Source organism: Salmo salar, chromosome ssa02, assembly GCF_905237065.1.
Source record: "Salmo salar chromosome ssa02, Ssal_v3.1, whole genome shotgun sequence".
NCBI classification, from domain to species: domain Eukaryota; kingdom Metazoa; phylum Chordata; class Actinopteri; order Salmoniformes; family Salmonidae; genus Salmo; species Salmo salar.
The window spans coordinates 12,022,366-12,046,767 of NC_059443.1; the positions used below are offsets into that span (position 1 = coordinate 12,022,366).

At 45.6% G+C, this 24,402-nt stretch overlaps 1 protein-coding gene across 10 annotated transcripts in view; it reads left to right on the top strand.

Moving 5' to 3' along the window:
• The window catches only part of LOC106593695 (focal adhesion kinase 1), a 143,041-nt gene that overhangs the window by 37,349 nt on the left and 81,290 nt on the right, over positions 1 to 24,402 (top strand). For 8 of the 10 annotated variants that reach the window (XM_045697707.1, XM_045697715.1, XM_045697711.1 and 5 more), the window contains 5 exons: positions 10,165 to 10,373; positions 17,546 to 17,712; positions 21,047 to 21,134; positions 23,775 to 23,854; positions 23,989 to 24,051. In XM_045697707.1, coding sequence (XP_045553663.1) covers positions 10,200 to 10,373; positions 17,546 to 17,712; positions 21,047 to 21,134; positions 23,775 to 23,854; positions 23,989 to 24,051 — 572 coding nt within the window. In that variant the 5' untranslated portion in view covers positions 10,165 to 10,199. Of the gene's footprint in view, positions 1 to 8,556; positions 9,185 to 10,164; positions 10,374 to 17,545; positions 17,717 to 21,046; positions 21,135 to 23,774; positions 23,855 to 23,988; positions 24,052 to 24,402 lie in introns of those variants that run through there. The other 2 variants (XM_045697702.1, XM_045697744.1) reach the window with 2 other exon arrangements.

Sequence of the window (24,402 nt, forward strand, 5' to 3'; positions counted from 1 at the left end):
AACTGCATCCTCCAGGGGTAGTGTAAACGCAGCATATATTAAACCCAGGCAAAGCCTTGATGTATTTTTTTGAGGGGGCTGGATAGTTCTGTGTGAGCTGGTACAGTAGGCAGAGGATGAGAGGAAAGGAAGCTTTAATCCAGGGAGGAAGCAGCAGCTCCAGCAGTAGCAGGTCTTAATGAGGATGTAGGAGTGTAGAGCAGAGCCGTGGGACTGAGGGAGAGAGTCAGTGGGAATCTGCTTGGGTCCCCACAGACTATAGGATAGATACTGGATGCGTACCAGTTGTCACCCTATTCCCTATAGAATGCAGTACTTTTGACCAGGGCTCATAGGTGCACTATGTAGAGAATAGGGTGCTATTCGGGACATGGCCATACAGGCTCCAGAGGCAGCAGGTGTTGTACCTGAGCACTAACTCCACAGTAAAGGATGGTGATGGTGGAGGTATGGTGCTCCATGTACTGGACATGACCAGTTCTACTGTACTGTAGAAGCAGGGGTTTTGTTTGAGCCCTTGGTTCATGGTAATGCCGTTGGGGCCAAATGGATCAAATCAGATTTTGTACTGTGACTCACTTGTCCCCACACACGCATGCACACAAACACACACACACACACACACACACACACACACACACACACACACACACACACACACACACACACACACACACACACACACACACACACACACCCCACCCCCAATCAGTGACACTGATCTGTGGTATTTGTTTAACAATTCTTGGTCAAAGCAAGAGATTTCAAAGCCATTAAAAGAAAAGGCTTAGTTTTCAGCTGGAGGAATGTTGTGGTCAATGAAAGATGTGAGATGCAACAGCATTAAAGGACACACACAGCAAGCCAGTCACTCAGTCTCCTCAGGATCATCACATTGCTCCTCACAATGCCCAGCCTGGCTCCCTGTATGGTATGGACTTTACTCTCGTCTCCTTCTAATGCCACAGCTCACAGAGACCACCCGGGGAACTATGGAGGGTAGATGGAGCCTGTAGGGGGAAATATAGGCTACTGTGTTGCTACAGGGCCTTGTAGTCCAAACAAGGAGCATGACACAAAAGGCCAGCCCTCATGTTTTTGTTCAACCTGGAATATAACTTTATTGTCCATATTATTATTGTTACCGTATATATTATTGTCCACGTGTTACAGCGAACAACGGAAATGTGTCTTCTGCTCCGTTCTCAACCCCCCCTCCAAGCAGTGGGGCGGCCACTGGAGTTTCAGCAGCTGTAAATTTCCCCTTTAAAATAGATGTGCAAGAGACCCCCCTCAGAGGACAATGGCAGTTCAATAGAAAATGCCTCTTTAGTATTAATCTGAAATATGATATATGCCTTTATCATGGTGCTTACACCCTCTCCTTGTCCTAGTCTGTCATCCCCACATGTTTTAAACTGACCACCATCACTCCTGTTCCCAAGAACTCTAAGGCTTCACGCCACAATGACTACCGCCCTGTAGCACAAACTTCTTTAATAATGAAGTGCTTTGAGAGGCTGGTTATGGCACACATTAACTCCATCATCCCAGACACCCTAGACCCACTCCCAATTTGCATACCGCCCCAACAGATCCATACACAACGAAGTGCATAAAGTTCCCTCAGCGCTCACAACAAGCAACCTCTGATAAAAGTCCCTCTACATCTATTCGAGGTGGAAATGATGAATCAGACACCTTATCGATAGCAACAGCTCATAGTCCTCCTGGAATCAGAAGTTTTTTTTGACTCAATGGAGGAACGTAGTCAGAGAAATGCTGATGAATGTCTTGCTCGAGCTGTGTATGCAACTGGTTCATCTCTGATGCTCACAGGCAATGTGTATTGGAAGAGATTTCTGAATGTTCTTCGCCCAGCATACACCCCTCCAACCAGACATGCTTTATCTACTAATTTGCTGGATGCAGAGTTAAAGTGAAGGTCAAGCAAATCATAGAGAAAGCAGACTGTATTGCAATCATCTCTGATGGGTGGTCGAATGTTCGTGGGCAAGGAATAATTAACTACATCATCTCCAACCCTCAACCAGTATTCTACAAGAGCACAGACACAAGAGACAACAGACACACCAGTCTCTACATTGCAGATGAGCTGAAGGCAGTCATCAATGACATTGGACCACAGAAGGTATTTTCACTGGTGACAGACAATGCTGCAAACATGAAGGCTGCTTGGTCTAAAGTGGAGGAGTCCTACCCTCACATCACACCCATTGGCTGTGCTGCTCATGCATTGAATCTGCTCCTCAAGGACACCATGGCACTGAAAACAATGGATACACTAGAAGAGAGCCAAGGAAATGGTTAGGTATGTGAAGGGTCATCAAGTTATAGCAGCAATCTACCTCACCAAGCAAAGTGAGAAGAATAAGAGCACCACATTGAAGCTGCCCAGCAACACTCGTTGGGGTGGCGTTGTCATCATGTTTGACAGTCTCCTGGAGGGGAAGGAGTCTCTCCAAGAAATGGCCATATCATAGTCTGCCAATATGGACAGCCCCATCAAGAGGATCCTCCGGGATAATGTATTTTGGGAGAGAGTGGTAAGCAGCCTGAAACTCCTGAAACCTATAGCAGTAGCCATTGCACAGAATGAGGGAGACAATGCCATCCTGTCTGATGTTTAGACTCTGCTTGCAGATGTAAGAGAAGAAATCCGTACTGCCCTGCCCACTTCACTGTTGCGCCAAGCAGAGGAAACTGCAGTTCTGAAATACATCAAAAAGCGTGAAGACTTCTGCCGGAAGCCCATACACGCCGCAGCGTACATGTTGGACCCCAAGTATGCTGGCAAGAGCATCCTGTCTGGTACAGAGATCAACAAGACCTATGGTGTCATCACTACCGTGTCTCGCCACCTTGTCCTGGATGAGGGCAAGGTTCTTGGCAGTCTGGCGAAGTACAAGTCCAAGCAAGGGCTTTGGGATGGAGATGCAATATGGCAGTCGTGCCAACATATCTCATCATCCACTTGGTGGAAGGGACTATGTGGATCTGAGGCTCTTTCCCCTGTTGCCTCCATCATCCTCCAAATCCCACCAACATCAGCCGTCTCAGAGCGCAACTGGCTCTTGTTTGGGAACACACACACCAAAGCACACAACAGGCTGACAAATACAAGGGTTGAAAAATTGGTGGCCATCCAGGCAAATTTGAGGCTTTTTGAGTCTGACAACGAGCCATCCTCAACAAGGTTGGAAAGTGACTGAAGATGAGGCCTCAGAGTCTGATGTTCAAGAGGTGGACATTGAGGAGGTCCAGGGAGAAGACATGGAAGCCTGAGAGGAAGACAACCAAAGCTTTAGTTTCTAGACTATCATTTTGCAGATGTATGTTGAAAATGTTTTTGGGAGATGCGATGGATCATTGGGGATCATTAGATATCCCCTTTCTTTTGTTGTTCATTGAAATTATCCCATTTGAAGAGTCAACTCATTTAATTAAAGTTCAATTCGTAACTAAATTGTTTTTTTATTTCTATTAGAAGGATTTAATCATTTACAATTATGTGTACATATGATGATGTAAAAGGTTTATGTTTCTGTCTCCATATGATATGGTAAATATACTGCTCAAAAAAATAAAGGGAACACTTAAACAACACAATGTAACTCCAAGTCAATCACACTTCTGTGAAATCAAACTGTCCACTTAGGAAGCAACACTGATTGACAATACATTTCACATGCTGTTGTGCAAATGGAATAGACAACAGGTGGAAATTATAGGCAAAAAGCAAGACACCCCCAATAAAGGAGTGGTTCTGCAGGGGGTGACCACAGGCCACTTCTCAGTTCCTATGCTTCCTGGCTGATGTTTTGGTCACTTTTGAATGCTGGCGGTGCTTTCACTCTAGTGGTAGCATGAGATGGAGTCTACAACCCACACAAGTGGCTCAGGTAGCGCAGCTCATCCAGGATGGCACATCAATGCGAGCTGTGGCAAGAAGGTTTGCTGTGTCTGTCAGCGTAGTGTCCAGAGCATGGAGGCGCTACCAGGAGACAGGCCAGTGCATCAGGAGACGTGGAGGAGGGCAACAACCCAGCAGCAGGACCGCTACCTCCGCCTTTGTGCAAGGAGGAGCAGGAGGAGCACTGCCAGAGCCCTGCAAAATGACCTCCAGCAGGCCACAAATGTGCATGTGTCTGCTCAAACGGTCAGAAACAGACTCCACGAGGGTGGTATGAGGGTCCGACGTCCACAGGTGGGGGTTGTGCTTACAGCCCAACGCCGTGCAGGACGTTTGGCATTTGCTAGAGAACACCAAGATTGGCAAATTCGCCACTGGCGCCCTGTGCTCTTCACAGATGAAAGCAGGTTCACACTGAGCATGTGACAGACGTGACAGAGTCTGGAGACGCCGTGGAGAACGTTCTGCTGCCTGCAACATCCTCCAGCATGACCGGTTTGGCGGTGGGTCAGTCATGGTGTGGGGTGGCATTTCTTTGGGGGGCCGCACAGCCCTCCATGTGCTTCGCCAGAGGTAGCCTGACTGCCATTAGGTACCGAGATGAGATCCTCAGACCCCTTGTGAGACCATATGCTGGTGCGGTTGGCCCTGGGTTCCTCCTAATGCAAGACAATGCTAGACCTCATGTGGCTGGAGTGTGTCAGCAGTTCCTGCAAGAGGAAGGCATTGATGCTATGGACTGGCCCGCCCGTTCCCCAGACCTGAATCCAATTGAGCACATCTGGGACATCATGTCTCGCTCCATCCACCAACGCCACGTTGCACCACAGACTGTCCAGGAGTTGGCGGATGCTTTAGTCCAGGTCTGGGAGGAGATCCCTCAGGATACCATCCGCCACCTCATCAGGAGCATGCCCAGGCGTTGTAGGGAGGTCATACAGGCACGTGGAGGCCACACACACTACTGACCCTCATTTTGACTTGTTTTAAGGACTTTACATCAAAGTTGGATCAGCCTGTAGTGTGGTTTTCCACTTTAATTTGAGTGTGACTCCAAATCCAGACCTCCATGGGTTGATAAATTGGATTTCCATTGATTATTTTTGTGTGATTTTGTTGTCAGCACATTCAACTATGTAAAGAAAAAAGTATTTAATAAGATTATTTCTTTCATTCAGATCTAGGATGTGTTGGTGTTCCCTTTATTTTTTTGAGCAGTGTATATCCAATGCAAAAAACATCTACATTTAAATGGAATTCATATTAATTTGCATATATTTCTGTTCATTCCCATTAATTCCCATATTGTCCCGTTAATTCCCACGGAAAGTTTACACCTCTGAATATTCCCAAAATGTGCAACCCTAGTCCTGACTCTCTGTGGTCACTAAAGATCCCATGGCACTTATTGTATGAGTATGTGTCTTAACCTTGGTGTCTTGGCTATTCCCCATCTGGCCCTCATACCATCATGGTGACCTAATCATCCCCAGCTTCCAATTAGCTCATTCATCCCTGTAACTATTCCCCAGGTTGTTGCTGTGTTTGAAAACGTGTTCTCAGTCAACTTACCTGGTAAAATAAGGAATAAATCAAATAGTCTATATGTTCAAACAGGACTGGATACCAGACCTGATTCCCCCTAGTGAGAGTAGGCCAATGAAATGAATCCATCAGCTGCACAGCAAGCAGTTGGGGTGAGGTCCTTTCCCTTCAGGACTAGAATTAACAGCCCTGTTCTACATGTCTATGTTTTCTAAGGTTTTGAGACCATGCATTCAGTACCTTCTTAGAAATATTTTTTTTTTTTGTGTGTCTGTGTCTGTGTCTGTGTCTGTGTGTGTGTGTGTGTGTGCAGACACGTGTCTTTCTCTCTGAATGAAGATGGTTGTATGTTGAACCTTAAGATAACTGTACAGGTGTCCAGTTGCAGCTTGTCCCTCTGCCTTGCACCATGCTTGTTTGAATTAAACACTTCCTCTCAGTAGAAAATGTACTCACATGCCTCCAAATCTAGTTCCTATTTCCTATTTCCTAGAAGACCATGATCAAACCCTCCCTGGAGATAGCCTGGCCTAGCTGCTGAATGTGCTCTCCCCGGAGACAGCCTGGCCTAGCTGCTGAACGGGCCCTCCCTGTAGATAGCCTGGCCTAGCTGCTGAATGGGCCCTCTCTGGAGATAGCCTGGCCTAGCTGCTGAACGGGCCCTCCCTGGAGATAGCCTGGCCTAGCTGCTGAACGGGCCCTCCCCGGAGATAGCCTGGCCTAGCTGCTGAACGGGCCCTCCCCGGAGATAGCCTGGCCTAGCTGCTGAACGGGCCCTCCCCGGAGACAGCCTGGCCTAGCTGCTGAACGGGCCCTCCCCGGAGATAGCCTGGCCTAGCTGCTGAACGGGCCCTCCCCGGAGATAGCCTGGCCTAGCTGCTGAACGGGCCCTCCCCGGAGATAGCCTGGCCTAGCTGCTGAACGGGCCCTCCCTGGAGAAAGACTGGCCTAGCTGCTGAACGGGCTCTCCCTGGAGATAGCCTGACCTAGCTGCTGAAAGGGCCCTCCCTGGAGATAGCCTGGCCTAGCTGCTGAACGGGCCCTCCCTGGAGATAGCCTGGCCTAGCTGCTGAACGGGCCCTCCCTGGAGATAGCCTGGCCTAGCTGCTGAACGGGCCCTCTCTGGAGATAGCCTGGCCTAGCTGCTGAACGGGCCCTCCCTGGAGATAGCCTGGCCTAGCTGCTGAACGGGCCCTCCCTGGAGATAGCCTGGCCTAGCTGCTGAACGGGCCCTCTCTGGAGATAGCCTGGCCTAGCTGCTGAACGGGCCCTCCCTGGAGATAGCCTGGCCTAGCTGCTGAACGGGCCCTCCCTGGAGATAGCCTGGCCTAGCTGCTGAACGGGCCCTCTGTGAGTTCGGAAAAAGGCCATGTTTTTCTTCACCGCATCGAAACAGTGGAACAGAAATCTATGGTTGTTCAGTAGTGCTGATGAAGTGCTGTTTGACTCTCATTGGTATTGACACGTGTTGTTATAGCAGCGTTGCTCTGGCCAATGTGGGCTCAGACTACTGTCAGTAACTAACCTAGAGAGAAGACTGCAGTCCCACAGTCAATCCCTCCGAGCCACCGAGACACTGTTACACAATCTCTTTAGGATGAGACTACAGTACACCTAGAGTAATGAGGTCAATACTCTCACGAGCTAGACAGATAGTGGGCTACTCTATTAACTATATTATCCAAGCTTATATACCAAGCTTTGTCCATACTACAAGGAAATGAAGAATTAATTTGATAACTAAACATCCCACGGCAATGACCTGATGTCAACATCAAATCAACATCTATTTTTTGGATTGAGTTGAAATAACGAGGAAACAATGTTGGCATGTTTTACCCTGAGGGATAACAACTAGGCTATTATTATCCTATTATCCTATTAGCAGCCTGTTATTATTAGGCTGATATTATTAATGGGATAACCCAGAGTGAGTTGTATCAAGTTGATGTACAGTAATTGAGACATATATGTCAGTCTTACAATCAAATGAGTGTTATTTGGGGAGTCTGTGGGAGCAACATTAAGTCTCTGTCCTTTCCTGTATCACCCCTGTTAACCATCTCTCATCTCCTAGTCTGCTGGCCCTCCAGCCTCTCAGTCACTACAAGGGATGTGTGTGTCAGTCTGTGTCCTATAATGATTAGCCTAACCTGGTAAAGGTCTTTCAGAAACAATAGTAGGGGAATTGACTGAGGCAGTCAGTAGACAGACATGCTAGAAAGTTCCTGATAATGTTGACAGAAGGTTTATTTAGTAGGGCTATTTAAGGGCTGTTTGATTAGGTTATGTGTGTTTACTTCAATAGTTTACCTTAGGGTAGCACTATGTTGACTCAATTAGTCACAATAACAACTAAGCCTTAACGATGTTTGACATGAAGTCATTTATCATTCTTCCATACAGTAGGTTCACTCAAGGAGCTTTGTCAGTATGATGAGGCATTTTGTCAAGTCGGCTAATCTCATAAACGTTTCCCGGCAGGTATAACTTTGTCTTCTATGAAAGGGTTCTTGGTTTTTCCGTCAGATAATCACCTACTTTCCTCTCTGTGCTGACCTGCCGCTGTAACTAACCCTGCAGTGTGTGTGTGTGTGTGTGTGTGTGTGTGTGTGTGTGTGTGTGTGTGTGTGTGTGTGTGTGTGTGTGTGTGTGTGTGTGTGTGTGTGTGTGTGTGTGTGTGTGTGTGTGTGTGTGTGTGAGAGAGAGAGAGTGTCTCAGTTAGAGGTGACTGTAGGTCAATCCGTAAAGAACTAGCAGAGTCAGCAGATAGGCTAGGCTATACTTCCCCCCTCATCACTGTCCTTGTGCCTGCTCTGCTGACTACTGACTGACTGGCTGACTACTGACTGGCTGACTAATTGCAGCCTGGCTGAGTGCTGACTACTGACTGGTTGACTGCAGCCTGGCTGACTGCAGCCTGGCTGACTGGCTGACTGCTCTGTGCTGTCATTATCAGTCAGGAAGAGAGAGGAACTATGTTGTGTTGCAGAGAGGACTCTGGCCTCGCCCCCCTCAGCTCAGTCCAGGAAGAGCTCTACCATGAAACAGCAGTGACATGTTGATCACAGCACAGGCTTCTCCTCTTCTCAGCCAGGAAGAGCTCTGTGCCGTGTGAGGAGACAGGAGTGATGACTCACTGTGGCTCCTGAGCAGACAGGACGCATTGTGATAACCAGGATGTGACGTGACTGGACAGGAAAGACGTGAATGTGTTGTTCACTTCGCATGTGTGTGTGTGGGAAAGAGAGAGAGGAATGTGTGGGAATGCTCGACTGTGTAACCTAGTGGACATACTGTACTGTGTAACTTAGTGGACATACTGTACTGTGTAACTTAGTGGACATACTGTACTGTGTAACCTAGTGGACATACTGTACTGTGTAACTTAGTGGACATACTGTACTGAGTAACCTAGTGGACATACTGTACTGTGTAACCTAGTGGACATACTCTACTGTGTAACCTAGTTGACATACTGTACTGTGTAACCTAGTGGACATACTGTACTGTGTAACCTAGTGGACATACTGTACTGTGTAACCTAGTGGACATACTGTACTGTGTAACCTAGTGGACATACTGTACTGTGTAACCTAGTTGACATACTGTACTGTGTAACCTAGTGTGCTGTTGCTATAGCACTAATGTTGTCACTACGGAACTCTACAGTGGAGTGTACCTGCTGGCCCTTCATCAGTAAAGGTAGGAGGAGTGACTGATTGGACTGTTGTTGCTGTGCTAGTGTTAGATCAGAATAGTAGTGTTTGAATTGAGTTTGACAGGAGTTTATTAAAGAACAACTCTGAAAGGAAGTTGTCCAGTTGTGGGCTCAAATGAACCAGTTGTGTTTGTACTAATCTCCATTGCTTCAATGTTGTCTAACTGATTGTCAAGAGTTAGGATATTTACCTCTGTCTTCATACATGTGTTCTGTCTGGGTTACCAGAAAGTAACATTGAGGAGGTAGACATCTGAGAATGTGTGTGTTTTTGGTGTTGAGTAAGGGCAGGTTTTCCTGTGGTGCTCTATTCTAGTGATGTTGCCAACAGCAGATACAGTCAGGAAGGCTGAGGAATGTCACTGAGTAGCTCTGGGTCAGTCTTTCCAAAACACTAGAAAAGCCATGTTTTAACAAGCAAAGCGGTACTGTCTTGGCTGTACCTATTACCACACACACACACACACACACACACACACACACACACACACACACACACACACACACACACACACACACACACACACACACACACACACACACACACCCCAGACACACACACACCAAATTTCACCCCTGACCGTTTCTGCCACAATCCAAACAGCTTATATATAATGGCCCCAGTTTGTGGTTCATGAGGAGGGTTGTTGTAATGCTGGCAGTGCTTCTGACAGCGCTGCTCCCTGCTCACTGTCCAAAGCCACCCAGCTGTCTGGCCAGCCTACTGTAGCAAGCCCAGCTCAGACCACTTCAGCCTGCAGACCTCACTGTTATCTGTCAGTCTGTCCAGCCATCCGTTTGTCTGTTCTATTCTCTCCAGTCCACTTTTGTTACTGTTACAGATTAAGTTATAATGGTGAGAAAGTTACACAGTCGTCTAGTGTGAATTCACCAGAAGCCCTCCCTCCCTCTTGATATCTCTCTTTACATCCCTCCTCTCTCCCCTCTGTCTCCCTACCTTCAGAATATGACAGACAGCTAGCCCCCACCAAAGGAAGCATGGCGTCAGCGTACCTGGACCCCAACCTGAACCACCATGCTGGGTTGGGCGGTGGGGTGTCGAAGCCGGGGACAATGGACCGCGTGCTCAAGATCCACCACTACTTGGAGAGCAACAGTGAACCATCCACCTGGGCCAGCCACATCCGCCACGGAGATGCCACTGACGTCAGGGTGAGCTGAGCAGCTGATTGGGTTAAACACAGTTTACCACATTTCCAGCAACTATGCTTCTTTAAGTTACTGTCTGTATAGTCTCTCCCTATCATCCGTACAGTAGGCCGGAGGTGAGCGTTCAGCAAATCATTTGGGTTCCCGAGATTACAGTCTGTAATATGACTGTTCAAGACAATAGTACTGCTATGGGGAATACAGAGGTATGTATTTGTAGTTTTACCAACTAGACAGACAGTTACCCATCTACTCTACCTACTAGACAGACAGTTACCCATCTACTCTACTTACTAGACAGACAGACAGACAGACAGTTACCCATCAACTCTACCTACTAGACAGACAGTTACCCATCTACTCTACCTACTAGACAGACAGTTACCCATCTACTCTACCTACTAGACAGACAGTTACCCATCTACTCTACCTACTAGACAGACAGACAGACAGACAGACAGACAGACAGTTACCCATCTACTCTACCAACTAGACAGACAGTTACCCATCTACTCTACCAACTAGACAGACAGTTACCCATCTACTCTACTTACTAGACAGACAGACAGACAGTTACCCATCTACTCTACCAACTAGACAGACAGTTACCCATCTACTCTACCTACTAGACAGACAGACAGACAGACAGACAGACAGACAGACAGACAGACAGACAGACAGACAGACAGACAGAATGACAGACAGACAGACAGACAGACAGACAGACAGACAGACAGACAGACAGAGAGACAGACAGACAGACAGACAGACAGACAGACAGACAGACAGACAGACAGACAGACAGACAGACAGACAGTTACCCATCTACTCTACCAACTAGACAGACAGTTACCCATCTACTCTACTTACTAGACAGACAGACAGACAGACAGACAGACAGACAGACAGACAGACAGACAGACAGACAGACAGTTACCCATCTACTCTACCTACTAGACAGACAGACAGACAGTTACCCATCTACTCTACCAACTAGACAGACATTTACCCATCTACTCTACCTACTAGACAGACAGACAGACAGACAGTTACCCATCTACTCTACCTACTAGACAGACAGTTACCCATCTACTCTACCAACTAGACAGACAGTTACCCATCTACTCTACTTACTAGACAGACAGACAGTTACCCATCTACTCTACCTACTAGACAGATAGTTAACCATCTACTCTACCTACTAGACAGACAGTTACCCATCTACTCTACCAACTAGACAGACAGACAGACAGTTACCCATCTACTCTACCATCTAGACAGACAGACAGTTACCCATCTACTCTACATATTAGACAAACAGACAGACAGTTACCTCTCTACTCTACCTACTAGACAGACAGACAGACAGACAGACAGACAGACAGACAGACAGACAGACAGACAGACAGACAGACAGACAGACAGACAGACAGACAGACAGACAGTTAACCATCTACTCTACCTACTAGACAGACAGTTACCCATCTGCTCTACCTACTAGACAGATAGTTTCCCATCTTCTCTACCTACTAGACAGACAATTACCCATCTACTCTACCTACTAGACAGACAGTTACCCATCTACTCTACCTACTAGACAGACGAACAGACAGTTAACCATCTACTCTACCTACTAGACAGACAGTTACCCATCTACTCTACCTACTAGACAGACAGTTACCCATCTACTCTACCTACTAGACAGACAGTTAACCATCTACTCTACCTACTAGACAGACAGTTAACCATCTACTCTACCTACTAGGCAGACAGTTAACCATCTACTCTACCTACTAGACAGACAGTTACCCATCTACTCTACCTACTAGACAGACAGTTTCCCATCTACTCTACCTACTAGACAGACAGTTACCCATCTACTCTACCTACTAGACAGATAGTTACCCATCTACTCTACCTACTAGACAGACAGTTAACCATCTACTCTACCTACTAGGCAGACAGTTAACCATCTACTCTACCTACTAGACAGACAGTTACCCATCTACTCTACCTACTAGACAGACAGTTAACCATCTACTCTACCTACTAGGCAGACAGTTAACCATCTACTCTACCTACTAGACAGACAGTTTCCCATCTACTCTACCTACTAGACAGGCAGTTACCCATCTACTCTACCTACTAGACAGACAGTTACCCATCTACTCTACCTACTAGACAGACATTATGCCCTGAATCTATTCTACAACGCATGTTAACATCAGAAGCCTTCTCCCTAAGTTTGTTTTACTCACTGCTTTAGCACACTCCGCCAACCCTGATGTCCTTGCCGTGTCTGAATCCTGGCTTAGGAAGGCCACCAAAAATTCTGAGATTTCCATACCCAACTACAACATTTTCCGTCAAGATAGAACTGCCAAAGCGGGAGGAGTTGCAATCTACTGCAGAGATAGCTTGCAAAGTTCTGTCATACTTTCCAGGTCTATGCCCAAACAGTTTGAACTTCTAATTTTAAAAATTTATCTCTTAAATCTCTTACTGTTGCCGCCTGTTATAGACCCCCCTCAGCTCCCAGCTGTGCCCTGGACACCATATGTGAATTGATTGCCCCCCATCTATCTTCAGAGTTCGTTCTGTTATGTGACCTAAACTGGGATATGCTTAACACCGCAGCAGTCCTGCAATCTAAGCTAGATGCCCTCAAACTCAAATTATCAAGGAAACCACCAGGTACAACCCTAAATTCGTAAACATGGGCACCCTCATAGATATTATCCTGACCAACTTGCCCTCCAAATACATCTCTGCTGTTTTCAACCAGGATCTCAGCGATCACTGCCTAATTGCCTGCATCCGCTATGGGTCTGCGGTCAAACGACCACCCCACATCACTGTCAAACGCTCCCCCCTCATCACTGTCAAACGCTCCCTAAAACACTTCTGCGAGCAGGCCTTTCTAATCGACCTGGCCCAGGTATCCTGGAAGGATATTGACCTCATCCCGTCAGTCGAGGATGCCTGGTCATTCTTTAAAAGTAATTTCCTCACCATCTTAAATAAGCATGCCCCTTTCAAAAAATGTAGAACTAAGAACAGATATAGCCCTTGGTTCACTCCAGACCTGACTGCCCTTGACCAGCACAAAAACATCCTGTGGCGGACTGCAATAGCATCGAATAGTCCCCGCGATATGCAACTGTTCAGGGAAGTCAGGAACCAATACATGCAGTCAGTCAGGAAAGCAAAGGCTAGCTTTTTCAAACAAAAATTTGCATCCTGTAGCTCTAACTCCAAAAGGTTTTGGGACACTGTAAAGTCCATGGAGAACAAGAGCACCTCCTCCCAGCTGCCCACTGCACTGGGAGGATAAATCCATGATAATCGAAGATTTCAATAAGCATTTCTCTACGGCTGGCCATGCTTTCCTCCTGTCTACCCCAACCCCGGCCAACAGCTCCGCACCCCTCGTAGCTACTTTCCCGAGCCTCCCCAGCTTCTCCTTCACCCAAATCCAGATCGCAGATGTTCTGAAAGAGCTGCAAAACCTGGACCCGTACAAATCAGCTGGGCTAAATGATCTGGACCCTCTCTTTCTAAAATTATCCACCTCCATTGTTGCAACCCCTATTACCAGTCTGTTCAACCTCTCTTTCGTTTAGTTCGAGATCCCTAAAGATTGGAAAGCTGCCGCGGACATCCCTCTCTTCAAAGGGGGTGACACTCAAGACCCAAACTGTTACAGACCTATTTCCATCCTGCCCTGCCTCTCTAAAGTCTTTGAAAGATAAGTTAATAAACAGATCACTGACCATTTCGAATCCCACCGTACCTTCTCCGCTGTGCAATCCGGTTTCCGAGCTGGTCATGGGTGCACCTCAGCCACGCTCAAGGTACTAAACGATATCATAACCGCCATCGATAAAAGACAGTACTGTGCAGCTGTCTTCATCGACCTGGCCAAGGCTTTCGACTCTGTCAATCACCGTATTCTTATCGGCAGACTCAATAGCCTTGGTTTCTCAAATGACTGCCTCGCCTGGTTCACCAACTACTTTGCAGAGAGTTCAGTGTGTAAAATCAGAGGGCCTGTTGTCCGGACCTCTGGCAGTCTCTATGGGGGTAGCACAGGGTTCAATTCTCGGGCCGACTCTTTTCTCTGTATATATCAACGATGTTTCTCTTGCTGCGGGTGATTCCCTGATCCACCTCTATGCAGACGACACCATTCTGTATACATCTGGCCCTTCTTTGGACACTGTGTTAACTAACCTCCAAATGAGCTTCAATGCCATACAACACTTCTTCTGTGGCCTCCAACTGCTCTTAAACGCTAGAAAAACCAAATGCATGCTTTTCAACCGTTCGCCGCCCGCACCTGCCCGCCCGACTAGCATCACTACTCGGGACGGTTCTGACCTAGAATACGTGGACAACTACAAATACCTAGGTGTCTGGCTAGACTGTAAACTCTCCTTCCAGACTCATATCAAACATCTCCAATCCAAAATCAAATCTAGAATCGTCTTTCTATTTCGCAAACAAAGCCTCCTTCACTCACGCCGCCAAACTTACCCTAGTAAAACTGACTATCCTACCGATCCTCGACTTCGGCGATGTCATCTACAAAATAGCTTCCAATACTCTACTCAGCAAATTGGATGCAGTCTATCACAGTGGCATCCATTTTGTTACCAAAGCGCCTTATACCACCCACCACTGCGACCTGTATGCTCTAGTTGGCTATACGCCCACGCTACATATTCGTCGCCAGACCCACTGTCTCCAAGTCATCTATAAGTCTATGCTAGGTAAAGCTCCGCCTTATCTCAGCTCACTGGTCACGATAACAACACCCACCCGTAGCACGCGCTCCAGCAGGTATATCTCACTGGTCATCCCCAAAGCCAACACCTCCTTTGGTTGCCTTTCCTTCCAGTTCTCTGCTGCCAGTGACTGGAACGAATTGCAAAAATCGCTGAAGCTGGAGACTTTTATATTTCCCTCACTAACTTTAAACATCAGCTATCTGAGCAGCTAACCGATCGCTGCAGCTATACATAGTCCATCTGTAAATAGCCCACCCAATCTACCTACCTCATCCCCATATTGTTTTTATTTACTTTGCTGCCCTTTTGCACACCAGTATCACTACTTACGCACCATCATCTGCTCATCATCATCTGCTCATCTATCACTCCAGTGTTAATCTGCTAAATTGTAATTACTTTGCTACTATGGCCTATTTATTGCCATACCTCCTCAATGCCATTTTCACACACTGTATATAGACTTTCTTTTTTTTCTATTGTGTTATTGACTATACGCTTGTTTATTTCATGTGTAACTCTGTGTTGTTGTTTCTGTCGCACTGTTCTGCTTTATCTTGGCCAGGTCGCAGTTGTAAATTAGAACTTGTTCTCAACTAGCCTACCTGGTTAAATAAAGGTTAAATAAATAAATAAAACAAAAAACAAAACACCTCTGCCTGCTAGATAGACAGACAGTTACCTATCAACATTCTGAGTGTCCCAAATGGCTCCCTGTTCCCTATACAGCCCTATAGTCGCTGGTCAAAAGTAGTGCACTATTGCTGCTTTTCAACTGTAACGTCAGTGTTACACTAGTCTATACACCCTTATGGTATATTAGGGCAATTGTGTTTCTATAGCTAGGGCTGACGTTGAGGAGTTGTGAGAAGGTGCTTTGTGAGAAGGTGAAGTCCACAGTTTGCCAATGTTATGTAAATGCAAGTTGAAAAGTACCAGTGGCCTGGCTTTGGCCCCAGGTGAGAGAAAGTCCGCCGGAGCCATGGCCCAGTGGGACACGGGTGCCGGCCTGCTTAAGGCTTCCAAATGGTTTCCAGCGAAAACAATTAAGAAGAGTTAGTGCATATATTATGATGACATTTTGTGCCGTTTTAGTTTGTTTTGGACTTCAGTAAGGGTTTTTCCGGCTGTTCAGGCACACAACATCTTTCTTGAGGCAAGCCGAAGTCAGTAGCTGAAGTCTAGGCCTCTTCATCGGTGATTGGTCAACAGTAGGCGTTCTTCAATAAAGTCTTTGTTGTCATTCAACGAGAGATGACCCGCTTTCATACAATTTTTATTTTGAGAAATACTGCACAAAACATCTTAGTTAGATGTAAAATTGTGCAACCAAGATCTCCTCCGCATAAACGTCAAAATGAATGACAGATTTATTGAGTTATCTTAGATTAATTCTTACTATTTTGATGAAGTGTATACTTGCTATGGCGTCTCAAAATGGACAAACAGTGCTATTGCGTTTTTTTCTAGTTTTTAGGTGTCTGGCTCTTGTAATGGCAAAGCGCTTCATTTCAAAGTAGACTGCTTCTATGGTTCAATGGCCTCTAACTTCAATACCTGAAGTAGTGATGTCAGACGATGTTGAGGGATGTAATGGAACATGTCATCCCTGAAAGAGATGGGGAGGTCTTCTCGTTAATCATTTTAACCAAGCGGGGGTGTCACTTCTCAGATTGTGTCATAAGCCCCACAGTGGCATTTCAATGATGGATTATTTAACCCGCCCTGCGCCCCTTCCCTTGCTTCTGCACGCAATGACAATCTCTTCCTGGAAGAGAGAGAGAGGACGATCTATCATTCAGTGTAACTCTGCCAAGCTTTTCTTTTTATTCTATCTACTGTCATAGATAGATGGTTCCCCTGGAGTCCTCAAGTCACCCCTGGACTACAGGGATGGATGGGTGAATAGATGGTTCTCCTGAAGTCATCATGTCACCCCTGGACTACAGGGATGGATGGGTGAATAGATGGTTCTCCTGAAGTCATCATGTCACCCCTGGACTACAGGGATGGATGGGCCAAGGAAGGCCCTCCCCACTGCTGTCTGTCACACTACCAATATGTCACTATGACTGCTATTCATGTATCTATATCTCCTGCCCTCTGAATCACAAACTACAATCTGTAGGACAATTCATTACTGTCAATTACTGTCAATCAAACTCTTCGTCCGCAAAGGGAATAGGGTGCCATTTGGAACACAGCCACACTGATCTTTTTAGGATTATGACTGACGTGTTGTTGATTGAATCTCATCTCTGAGTGATTCCTCCTCTAACCTCAGTGTGTATACTGTCTACACGTCTGTCCATTGACATTGACTGAAATTCATTTCAGAGTGACTCTATAGCCTAAGTGTGTGTCTACACATGTGTAATCTGACAGGGTATCATCCAGAAGATAGCAGACATCCACAAGGTGAAGTGTGTTTCCTGTCTGGGCCTGCGTCTCAGCCACCTGCGCTCAGGGAACATCCACTGGCTGCACCCCGACATGGGGGTGTCCCGCGTCAGGGAGAGGTACGAGCTGCTCCACCCTCAGGACGAGTGGAGGTAAGAACTAGGACAGAGACATACTGTATGAAGCTATATTTACACTGCTGATCCCTGGTCCCAGTTCTGTCCGTATGTGCTGTTTGACCAACTCCTATTGTCATTGTTGCATTGGCAAGACAGCACAAACTGATCTGGGAGCAGGCTACATAGGCACGTTGAAATACTGTATAAAGCCATATTTACACTGCTCTGTCACCTTAAAAGCCTTTACGCTGCCGCCTTTATGCATATTCGCTCCATGTAATTCTGCTTTAATATAAATATTCAAACACTTCCTATGAATACCATCGTCATAATGCATTATAAGTGCATGTACACTACCTTATGAGCTTTGCGTAACTTAATTCATAACTCAATTATGTGAGTAAGACATCCGGGCTACAGCCTTGCCACTTGAAACGCATGACCGTGTTTAAACTGTCTAACTAGTGCTCACTAGCTAAAATGGCAGATTTCCTTGGCCCGTTTTTTGGAAGAGAAAATATGGGAACGAATTTGGTTCTTTTAATGGATTCAGACCAGTGGCAAAGCCAAGGGGCTAAAATATGTCATGGAACGAAGTGCCCTTGTTACTAGGGAGATGTGTGCAGTCAATGTCGTTGCAAGGCGCTTGGTTATTTGATCAATGTAGTACAGGGATGAAATCAGGATTTTATGTGCCTTGTATTTTCAAATGTAAACCCACGGATGGGGGAATTGGGCAGAGTTGCAACGGAACCGAAAATCAATTGTTGCCATGCTGTTAATTAGGCCGAGTGGCCTTGAATTTCCTTCCCATCTGCCTGCATAAATCATGCTTCCTCTGAAGCAGGCTGAAAACCCTCCATATGGCGTTCCAATGTAATTAGGCCTTTATAGGCTAATATACATGTTTCCTCCTGTCTCATCACTGTTGTTGGAAGGGAAATTAGACTACAATGAGAGATTCACTGACAAAGTCAACTGAGAAAGTGTTGAGGAGGATAGTAATTAGAGAGGACTGAACTATCTGTTTATGTGATTCCCTTCTACTCCTGACTGAGTGGAAGATATGGAGAGAGAAATGCCATATCAGAGATAGCAGAGCAATGTCTAGACAGCTTTTATTTGGGTGATATTCCACACTGTACCCCCCCTCACCTCTGCTTCCTTCATGGCCAGACAGGGCAGTGTGTTGACATGTTTGGGAGGTAAAGGATGTGTTTTAGAACTTTATCCAGCCTTCCTCTAACAGATACTACTGTTCTCTGGGCAGGTTGCTTCTCACTCACCTTATTATAACTTTGTGTGTGTGTGTGCGTGTGCGCATGTGTGCGTGTGTGCGCATGTGTCTCTTCAATTCTGAAATGTGTCCAGCTGGAAGAATACATTTGAATAATGTAACAGGCCTAGTTAGATGTTCCCAAAGAATAAAAACATGACAGCAGGCGTTTCATGACTCAGTTTAAACCCTGGCCACCTGTCCTTCTCAGAATTATATATGAATCCCAACTGTGATGCTCACAAATCAAGATGGAACGTAACTGTTCTAAGTGAATGTTCTAAGAATACTCAATGATACAATACGTTCTACCTCGCAGAACAACCTGTTCTGTTCCTAAGCAGCATTGTATTTGCATAGGACGGTAGGACCTACCATTGAACACAGTGAGATAATGCATGCTTTATACTGTAGACCACAACCACCACAGCAGAGCTCATTCTGTCTGTCCCCACCTCATCTCAGTCAGGCATCAGTGCAGAAGTAATGGAGCTAAATAATACAGAGGACATGAATTGACTGCGTGCTATTGTTAGTGGTTCTCTGGTGAAGTTAGCTCAGGGGATACTCAGTGACTGTGCTGCTCATTCATTATGAAATAGTCTCTTTATTCAGCCTTAATTCCTTCTGGCGATAGAATAAGCCCTGTATCGTCAGTAATAGCAAAAATGAAACACCATTCAGATGCTGTAGTGATTTAACACAGGAAGTAGACCTATTGCAGTGTCCATTTGTTACATTTCTGTTTTTTAGAGCATTTCAATGCTTGCATCCCAAATGGTTCCATGTTCCCTTTAAAGGGTGACCATTTGGGACACATCCAGTGTCAGACCACATGCTATGTGTCTCATTAGCCTTGCATTCCTCACCAGGCTGTACAAGGCTATTGAAAGGAAGAATGGATAATGGATGTGTGTGTGTGTGTGTGTGTGTGTGTGTGTGTGTGTGTGTGTGTGTGTGTGTGTGTGTGTGTGTGTGTGTGTGTGTGTGTGTGTGTGTGTGTGTGTGTGTGTGTGTGTGTGTGTGTGTGGGTGTGTGGGGTTGACCTCGTCTCAATGCTTTCATGCCATGGAGTGTGTTACTGCTTGTCTTTCTGTGTCTCCGTTGTTGAGCTGGTGAATGGTGCGTAGTTTGCACAATAAATGCAAGCGATTGATACATTAGGAGAAAATGATCCTAATTTACCTTATTGTTGAAGAGAAATTTATCTTGAACATTGGATCTCACTGTCGTGTCAATAGCATGTTCATCGAAGAAACATTCTAGAACACTGGTTCAATGGAAGTGTTGACAGACCAGCAGACACTCTAAAATACTCATTCAATACCCATGACACTGTCCTCAAGCCATTCATACAGACATCAAATGAATGACTTGCCTTTTACACATAGAATCACAATGTACTGAGTCATGTACCTTCCACTGGCTGCTGTTCTATTATCTTTCTCTGGTGTAGATCACAGCTGAGTAGAAAACACCAGAACTGCATTCAAAGACCATCTGATCTGATATGACAGAGCCGGGAAAGGTTTTCTCTAGTCAAAGACTTTGTAATTAGAAGGAACAGGCTTAGAACAGAGTTTGAACAAGCAGCTATTTCAAGCTGTTCAGTAGTTTATTTCACCTTGTAGGTTGATCAGAAGGCTGTGGCTGGATGTTATAGTTATTCCAGGAATGATCATGGAGGTCTCTCCCTGCCAAAGATGATGATGATGTCTCGATGATGCCTATGCCTATATAGGGCACTACTTTTGCCCAGGGCCCATAAGGTTCTGGTCAAACGTAGTGCACTATGTAGGTAATAGGGTGCCATTTGGGAAGCAGACTCAGTCTCACTGATCTCTTTGATCAGTTCCATATGAAAGGATCCTCTGGGAAAGTACAGAATAATGACAACGTGCTGGCTTGTACCATACAGCTTACACATTCACAGCGCTGTATAATAACACACAGAGGTTGTTAGATATCAAAACAGCATTTGCTCTGTCCTAACTCTTCTGTATCAATGTGTTCCTTTGGAACCTTGTTTCTGAGTTGTTTCTTCGTCCTCTTTAGCATCGAGCTAACCATATGGCATTTCTTTCTCCACAGGTATGAGCTACGGATACGCTACTTGCCAAAAGGATTCTTGAACCATTTTTCAGAAGACAAACCTACACTGAACTACTTCTACCATCAGGTGAGGAAAGAAACCATATTCAGATTAAGTTGGGACCGTCAGGTGTGGACAGAAACCATATTCAGATTGAGTTGGGACCGTCAGGTGTGGACAGAAACCATATTCAGATTGAGTTAGGACTGTCAGGTGTGGACAGAAACCATATTCAGATTGAGTTAGGACCGTCAGGTGTGGACAGAAACCATATTCAGATTGAGTTGGGACTGTCAGGTGTGGACAGAAACCATTCAGATTGAATTGGGACTGTCAGGTGTGGACAGAAACCATATTCAGATTGAGTTGGGACTGTCAGGTGTGGACAGAAACCATAATCAGATTGAGTTGGGACTGTCAGGTGTGGACAGAAACCATATTCAGATTGAGTTAGGACCGTCAGGTGTGGACAGAAACCATATTCAGATTGAGTTAGGACTGTCAGGTGTGGACAGAAACCATATTCAGATTGAGTTGGGACTGTCAGGTGTGGACAGAAACCATATTCAGATTGAGTTGGGACCGTCAGGTGTGGACAGAAACCATATTCAGATTGAGTTGGGACCGTCCCCATATTCAGATTGAGTTAGGACCGTCAGGTGTGGACAGAAACCATATTCAGATTGAGTTGGGACCGTCCCCATATTCAGATTGAGTTGGGACCGTCAGGTGTGGACAGAACCATATTCAGATTGAGTTGGGACCGTCAGGTGTGGACAGAAACCATATTCAGATTGAGTTAGGACCGTCAGGTGTGGACAGAAACCATATTCAGATTGAGTTGGGACTGTCAGGTGTGGACAGAAACCATATTCAGATTGAGTTAGGACCGTCAGGTGTGAACAGAAACCATATTCAGATTGAGTTGGGACTGTCAGGTGTGGACAGAAACCATATTCAGATTGAGTTGGGACTGTCAGGTGTGGACAGAAACCATAATCAGATTGAGTTAGGACCGTCAGGTGTGAACAGAAACCATATTCAGATTGAGTTGGGACCGTCCCCATATTCAGATTGAGTTGGGACCGTCAGGTGTGGACAGAACCATATTCAGATTGAGTTGGGACCGTCAGGTGTGGACAGAAACCATATTCAGATTGAGTTAGGACCGTCAGGTGTGGACAGAAACCATATTCAGATTGAGTTGGGACTGTCAGGTGTGGACAGAAACCATATTCAGATTGAGTTAGGACCGTCAGGTGTGAACAGAAACCATATTCAGATTGAGTTGGGACTGTCAGGTGTGGACAGAAACCATATTCAGATTGAGTTGGGACTGTCAGGTGTGGACAGAAACCATAATCAGATTGAGTTAGGACCGTCAGGTGTGAACAGAAACCATATTCAGATTGAGTTAGGACCGTCAGGTGTGGACAGAAACCATATTCAGATTGAGTTCGGACTGTCAGGTGTGGACAGAAACCATATTCAGATTGAGTTGGGACCGTCAGGTGTGGACAGAAACCATATTCAGATTGAGTTGGGACTGTCAGGTGTGGACAGAAACCATATTCAGATTGAGTTAGGACCGTCAGGTGTGGACAGAAACCATATTCAGATTGAGTTAGGACCATCAGGTGTGAACAGAAACCATATTCAGATTGAGTTAGGACCGTCAGGTGTGGACAGAAACCATTCCGAGTTCTTCCCTCTGTGTTTATCAGAGAAATACACTATAGTGTATTATGATTTTTTCACCACAGGTAGAGGACAATGTGTGACAACGTCAGCTGGCTATACTTCAAATGGCTGCAGGCTATATAAACTCTGTTAAATAGCTTCTGGAGACAGTGAAACGGCCCTGCTGGGGTGGTGCAGTGGGACTGAGAGTGCGTTATATAGCTGTCTGGGCTGCTGGCCAGAGGTTCTTAGAGAAGAAACCCACCAGAAAGTCCAACAGCTGAAAGCTGTGTGTGGCTACAATCTGGTAGATTCACCTGCTGGGTGATATGAACGGCAGCCATCCCCTGCTGGGTGATACGAACGGCAGCCATCCCCTGCTGGGTGTTAGGAACGGCAGCGATTCAACATATAGAACCACCTAGAAATGAATAGACATTGATGGCTGATGTTCTGGTCAGAGGTGATAGGACGGCCACCTGCTGCTGTTACATACAAGCTCTGGTGTTTTCTCTCTTAGAGAACTGAGTTAGCCTCAAGTCTCGTGGCTCATTAAAGTCCATGTGAGCAGCTCAGTCAGATGAACAAATTAATAATATAATCATATTCAGATTGAGTTGGGACTGTCAGGTGTGGACAGAATCTCTATGCCATTTAGGAGACGATTTTATCCGAAGCGACTTACGCGTGGGTGGTCCAGGGAATCGAACCGGCTATCCTGGCATTGCTTTACCTGCTGAGCATCTGATGACAACCACAAGTAACTGAGGACCTCTTTCCATCTACCTGTTGCTGTCTTACAGTAGATTCACAATGCTCACTATACTACCTGTCACTACTTTAGGAGTTCTCTTTATCATGGAGAATGACTGTGATGATGTTTCTCAGGTCAAGAGTGACTACATGTTGTCATGGAGAATGACTGTGATGATGTTTCTCAGGTCAAGAGTGACTACATGTTGTCATGGAGAATGACTGTGATGATGTTTCTCAGGTCAAGAGTGACTACATGTTGTCATGGAGAATGACTGTGATGATGTTTCTCAGGTCAAGAGTGACTACATGTTGGAGGTAGCTGATCGAGTCGACCAAGACATTGCACTTAAATTGGGCTGCCTTGAAATCAGGTGAGTTCTATTTCAAATACTTGATATTTGATATCTTATAAACAGTGAATTCATGTACTCGTCCAATATTCCATAATTAGATATACATTTTGACAACTCACAATTTGTTTATTATCTTTTGTTTTCTGTTACAGGAGATTTTTTAGGGAAATGCGAGGAAATGCCCTGGATAAGAAATCAAATTATGAATTATTAGAGTAAGTGATTATTTTACTTAAAGGCCCAGTGCAGTCAAAAACTAGATTTTACTTGTGTTTTATATATATTTCCACACTTTGAGGTTGGAATAATACTGTAAAGTTGGGAAAATTATGATAATGCCCTTTTAGTGTAAGAGCTGTTTGAAAAGACTGCCTGCAATTTCAGTCTGTTTTGGTGGCCTGCCTGCTGACATCACCAGGTGGTAAATGAGTTAATAGACCAATAAGAAAGAGAGTTCCAAACCTCTCTGCCCATAACTGCTTGTTTTCAGTTTCCCCCTCCCCACTCAGACCACTCCAAGGCAGTCCTAGCAAAATTCTTGCTTGAGAAACTGCTATTTGCTAAGA